This window comes from Echinococcus granulosus (assembly GCF_000524195.1).
Source record: "Echinococcus granulosus chromosome Unknown EG_S00004, whole genome shotgun sequence".
Lineage (NCBI taxonomy): Eukaryota > Metazoa > Platyhelminthes > Cestoda > Cyclophyllidea > Taeniidae > Echinococcus > Echinococcus granulosus.
Genome location: NW_020170384.1, coordinates 407,687 through 413,686, shown reverse-complemented (window position 1 = coordinate 413,686; position 6,000 = coordinate 407,687). Strand labels below are relative to the sequence as shown.

Genomic DNA, 6,000 nt, shown 5'->3' with positions numbered 1-6,000 from the left:
GGGGCAAAGGGGATAGCCGTTCAGGTTACTCCAGTGTCTGGCTTCTCTGCTGACCATTGCTTGTGCTCTGATAAATGGATCCTTGTCAGGATCTTGCTTCATGCGTGTTCGTATTTCAGGCATCCTCTCAGTGGCCGAGGCCTGGCCTCTAAAGGACGAAGGTGAGTCATCCTCTGCAGATGCCCCCCCCCCCTGATTTCCACTTGCCAGTTTTGTTTTCTTTCCCTTTCTTTTGGTCTTTAACAACAAGCCATCTTTGTTGGTATCGCAAATTCGTTTTAGTTAGGGTCACCACACATTCGCAAAAACCCCTGCGTGGGGAAATTCCTCTTCTGCACTCAACGGAACTATTGACATCATTTCAATTGCTGTTAAGTTGAAATCACCAAGCTCCGAATCGGATGTGCTTTTTCACGTTTTAAGAAAAGAAGACTAGCCTCCAAATCTCCTGGGTGTTTCATTAGATATGCGCAACGACCCTGTCCGTATTTAGCAACTATATTTAGCCAGTAGATGCCCAAGACTGCTACCGCTGGCTTTCGGCAGGGAAGAAAGCTGATCTTTCGTATTGCCCGGCGTGGTATGGGGATCATCATCTGGCTGTTGAGTGAGCTGTGTTGAAGTGGTGGTGAAAGTCGCACTGACTTTACTGTTATTTTTGTTTAGACAAACTTGTTCGCCAACAGCGCGCAGCCAAAGCACTTCACAGTCTGGAGCCGTCTATTAAAAGTAAGAAGGCCTTATCCATAGTGTTTTTGATGTCAGCCGAAGTTTTATTGAACTATACAGGATTTGAAACCTGGATTCTCCAACTAGGGTGTTTTGCTGACTCACAGTGCTAGTGGGTGTCGTTCTGGGAATACCAAACTGGGCAACTTTCGTTGAACAATGGTTATAAACGACCTATATGTGTTGATGCTTAAATATCTGTTCGTCGTCCACATTGATGTTCACCTAGGACTCGATCATCCCCATGTTCGTTGTATCTGGGATCTAACGTCTGGTCTTTTTGACCTTGATGCGCGTGACGCATGACATTCACACTAGTTTTTTATGCGCACCGACAGTTCCATCATAGGGAACAACCGGTCATTGGGACAATATCCTTTTGTTCATCAGGGCTTCCTTAATTGAAGCTTGATATGGCCTTGCTGTGACCGCTACCAGTTATATCAACTAGCCCTAGATGTAGTATTGTTTGACTTTAACGTTTGCGTTTTCGACATAGTGCCGTAAACAGTTGCGTGGGCCAACCGTCACACTATGCAAAATTCTTTTCATTAGTTTTGCGATCACCTTTGACAGTAGCTGCTTGAATTTATGGCTTCTACTTTGCTGAATGAGTACTTATAATGCATCATTACCGTTTCGCCACTCAGACTGTTCCTATCTAAAGCGCCATTTTCTAATCGCTTTGAAACGACATTTCTGTTTTAGTACCACAGGATTGCCGAGTGGTTGAGAAGGTCTTGGAGGGTGCGTTCCCGACCGGAATGCGTCATACTCTTCCGCTGATGATTATCGTTCAGTGTTAGCTTTTGCATTTACACAAATCGGTACCATCATTGATATTATTCGGTCACTCAGTCCCATTACTGCCTAGGTGTGCCATTTTCACCGATATTCTTATTTTACTGCATTAATTGACACCTGCGACTCGACTCTGGTATTGTCATCTGTTCATTCACATTGCTGAATAATAAAGATCAATTCATAATTGCCTTTTATCTGGGTGTTTTAATGAAGCAGCCTGAGTTTTCGAGGCTGTGATGGGTCAAACTAGCGCGTGGGGTGGGGCGTGCACCGTTGACGTGTAAGAGAATTGGAATATCAGTGGCGTGGTTTGGAAGCTATGGTGCTGAGCTGGAGTGGGGTTCTCGCGTGGTTAAGCACAGCTAAGGGGACTTAAGTTGCTGCATCGTGATTGGATTCCGGTATCATCGAAAGAGTAGTAGTGCGGCGGGGGTAGTGTGCAGCCTCGGTAGTCGTGGCGGTCTAAATATCAATTTTTGACTGACGGAGACATCGCAGCAGGAATACTCATGTTGCCTGTGAATCCAATAAGGCGGTTCCAGTCTGCAACCTCGGTTTCCGCCCACGAGGAACGATTTTCAGCGACAGTAAAATAACGCCCTATTCTGATTTTAGCGTTGTCCACAAAAACACTTTCACACCACTGAATTCAATCGATTTTAAAATAATTTGCTGTATTATTTTTGTCATTTGTTAGTGGGGTCAAATAAAAATTTCTTTGATGCATCATTTAAAATCTTGGAGTGGAACAGCAATTCTGTATCATTACAAAGTGGTTCTAAGAGAAAGCAACTAAATCATTTTATCTTAAGGAGGATCAACATGTTTGAGTCGAGCGTCGATTATATATAAATTAACCTTGTTCATGAAGCAATTTGGCGCGGTGGACGGTTTTTTTTACGTTGGCCTTGGACTTCCGCAAAATGAATGTAAGTCGAAGTTTGCTTGAAAGTTCTCTATCCTTTTAATCAAAATGCAGCTTCATCAACAGTTGAATCTCAAGCGAAGCAAACTCACAGGCGAGTGAATCGTTCCATACAAGTTAATAAGTTGCCTATATCCGTGTACCAAGCTTTCAAGTCTCTTACCTTCATTTCGGGGGCTTCTGCTCTACCCTTTTCGCTCAGCATTCGCCTGACATAGGTTTTCCTTGGCTGACTTAGAACTTTTCCTTGCATTCGGGATACAATACACCGCTTCTACGATATTGGCAATCTGCATCTTGTACCGTTACTGGAGATAATCTTATCTATCCCATATTTATTAGGTATGCGAGCATTTGTTTGATATAATTTTATCAAATGTTTGGTGGACTACGTTGTTCACTAAGTTATGTATTAGTGACGCAAGATTATAAATTAATTAAAGTGTCCTTTATCACTTTAATGCGCAACTATAATTAGTTTTGCGTAGTTACAACTTATTTTGAAGTTTCATTTTACAGTTCCAATGACAACGCAGTGGATGATATACCTGGATTACCCAATCAGAAGTACTTGGGGCTAAATCACCTAGTGGGACAGTTGGGGCCACTAGTCGAAAGGGGGCTCAAGTGTGTGCTCCTTTTTGGTGTAGTCGATGGCTCGGTGAAGGATGAAAGAGGTTCAGCGGCAGATTATGGCAAAAGCCCAGTGATTGGTGCACTAAAGTTGCTGAGGGCCCAGCTACCCTCGCTCATCCTCGCATGTGATGTGTGTTTGTGCGCCTACACCCAAACGCACCGCTGTTGTGAGTTTTGGGTTTCATATTTGCTTCTTTTTTGTTCGTGAAGCTGTAAAATAGCTGTCTCTAACGTTTTGTATAGGAGAGCACTATTTACTCCATTGCCATGCTAACACTACTTTTGGCACGAACTGTTAATCGGCCCTGAAAGGGGTCATTGTGGTAGAACTGGCTTAATAAGTAGTAATTCTTGAGCTATGAATGGATGGGATTACATTTTTGTTTATTTCCAGACATTTCCAATGCATGTGGCGAAATGGACATCGAACAAACCATAAGCAGGCTATCCGAAATATCACTTAACTATGCAAAAGCAGGTTCGCGATCCTTCTCTCATGCAATTACTTGAATAATTTCTGGTATTCGGTTGCTGAATTTGGTTCTTATACTATCTCTAACGCTTAAACTGCGCGAAATGTTGACAGATATTCCGGAATCGCTCGAATGGTTGATTAGACTGTCGATTCTCATCGCTGTTGCTGCTAGAATTATTCTCAACTGGTCCGTATTTTGAAGATTAGCATTGATGTATGTGCATATGCTTGATATGCTCAGAAGTATATGCACTAGATTTCGACAAAATTAGGCGTCATATTTGCCATTTTCATAATGAATACTTACGTCCAGCTTATTTATATAATGTCCCTTCAAATTCTCGTTTGCTCTATAAGCAGTGTCGCAGCCTTCATTTTCAATTGCATTGCTCGCCTTTCCCACTAAAACCGAACGTACTTGATGTTTCATTTCAGAAGCTGTCATTTATGCTTTTCTGTTTTTTTCTTTTACGTGTTTTAGGAGCACACATAATTGCGCCTTCAGATATGTCAGAGGGTAGAATATTGGCAATAAAGCAAATACTCCATAAGAATGGTTTTTCGCGTCAAGTTTCGGTTATGTCTTACGCTGCCAAATTCGCCTCCACTTTTTATGGGCCTTTCAGGTGATTCTCTCAGCTCATCTAATGGGTTTCAAAAAATTTTTATTGAATTCCACTTTCTCAAATACCAGCCTACGCAATTGAGCCAACAAATACTGCCCATGTCATTTCAAACACCATTTAATAGATTACCGTAATCCGAGTCAACTTCTCCGTTTCCTGCCAATTCGTCGACTAGGTGTAGGCTAACAATGGCGTCTTGCATGATTGCTCAGATTACTGATGCTTTAATAAAATCGCTTCATAAAATCATGTTGTCACTCGAATGCATTGATGATTTGTGGTTTACTCATATCAAGTACCAAGGATTTTCAAATGGACGTTTTATGAATATGGTTGTGTGCTTCTAGCTACATAATTTAATGGTTTTATTTAGGAATGCGCGTTATACTTAGAAGTGATTGTATTTCTTGCATCAATGTAGGAGTCTCGTTTATTATCTGAAATGCAGTAAATGCAATGTGGAAGTTGGGCTCTCATTTATGTACTCTTTTATAAAAAGAACTGCAATAGGTTCAGGCGATGGGACCACCGACCGGAAGTCCTATCAACTACCACCTGGTGCTGCGGGTCTTGCTGTTCGAACGGCGGTAAGTTTTCTGCTCTTCTTTGTGTTTTTAGAAATCAAACTGTATTCGCTTAGATGACTTTTGTCGTCTAGATTCGCGATGCCAATGAAGGTGCCGATATCATAATGGTTAAACCGGGCATAACTTACCTAGATGTGATCGCAAACCTTCGACGCGAGGTGAACCCTGCTTTCCTACAATTAGGCCACATTAATGTTCCTATCTTGTGTTAACAACTGACTTGTCTGCCAATTTCAGTTACCATTTCATCCAATCGCTGCTTATCACGTTTCTGGCGAGTATGCTATGTTGATGGCTGCTGCAAATGCTGGCTGGATTGACTTAAAGTCAGCCGCACTCGAAATTATTCTTTCTCTCCGCCGAGCAGGTATGCAATTCAACTTCATTGTTTTAGTCGTATATGGGTCAATACCTCGAAATAAAGGCGACAATGAATGTCAGTTTATCTTGCTTAAGTGACAATCAATCAATGCCAAGCTCTGGGTGATTCAGCTTATTCTTAGGAAATAGTAGTAAATTTATTACGCAAACCCCACATTTTCATATTTATTTAAGTAAAGGTAACATTTGTTAAATATTTTAGGGGCGTCCGTTATTATTACATATTTAACACCGTATCTGCTGGACTTGGATCTCAAGGATGCATTCTGCTAAAATATGACTTGGTGTTGTTACTATGGCTTGGACAGCTGCTAAATGCACTTTTTTACACATATATTGAGTTGTTTCGGGTGTGTATCGATAGAGGGATCGTGCAAGTTTTAGTTCATGCGTTGTTAGAGGAAGATTACACAAGGATCCGATGCAGTAAACGTGTACGTGGCGCCCTGCGACTTCCTTGAGGATGAAAGGAGACATGATACTAGAGCATGGACCAGAGGCCAGCCCACCTGACGAGGAGCAAAATTGAAGAGACCCAAAGCGGTTCCTTCACCAAGACCGAGGGTTAAATAAACAACTTACATATTACGTAGTAGTCCCTCTCCTCTTTCAAGCGCCGTTGCAGGCACTCCTCGGTCAAACTTTCACATCAGCCATCACAACGGAATTGATGCTGTAAGGGCACAACCCCCAGCCCATCCTGTCAGTCATCGAATGTCTGCGCAATTGAGGCGATACTCGGCCGCAAAGTCACAGATCCCCCTTGGTAATTCAGCTGGATCTGGAGTTTCATCCTCTTTGGGAACTGGATTCGGAAGACGAGGGATTGGGCTAGCC

The 6,000-nt window shown here is 42.3% G+C and overlaps 2 protein-coding genes across 2 annotated transcripts in view; both read left to right on the top strand. All coding sequences in view use genetic code 11, as the record gives it.

Moving 5' to 3' along the window:
* Positions 1-1,535, top strand: part of EGR_01041 (hypothetical protein) — a gene marked incomplete at both ends in the record, with an annotated part of 7,611 nt that extends 6,076 nt beyond the window's left edge. The window contains 3 exons of the mRNA XM_024490290.1: positions 120-161; positions 667-729; positions 1,438-1,535. Of these exons, the coding sequence (XP_024355109.1) occupies positions 120-161; positions 667-729; positions 1,438-1,535 (203 nt within the window). The remainder of the gene's footprint in view (positions 1-119; positions 162-666; positions 730-1,437) is intronic.
* A 234-nt stretch (positions 1,536-1,769) lies between these two features.
* EGR_01040 (Delta-aminolevulinic acid dehydratase) lies at positions 1,770-5,436 on the top strand (the record flags this gene model as incomplete). The annotated part of the gene is made up of 10 exons (XM_024490289.1): positions 1,770-1,813; positions 2,405-2,462; positions 2,697-2,800; positions 2,978-3,261; positions 3,489-3,572; positions 4,051-4,195; positions 4,695-4,782; positions 4,854-4,940; positions 5,020-5,149; positions 5,366-5,436. The coding sequence occupies 10 exons, from the start codon at positions 1,770-1,772 to the stop codon at positions 5,434-5,436; spliced, it is 1,095 nt and encodes a 364-aa protein (XP_024355108.1).
* Between the last annotated feature and the right edge of the window lie 564 nt (positions 5,437-6,000).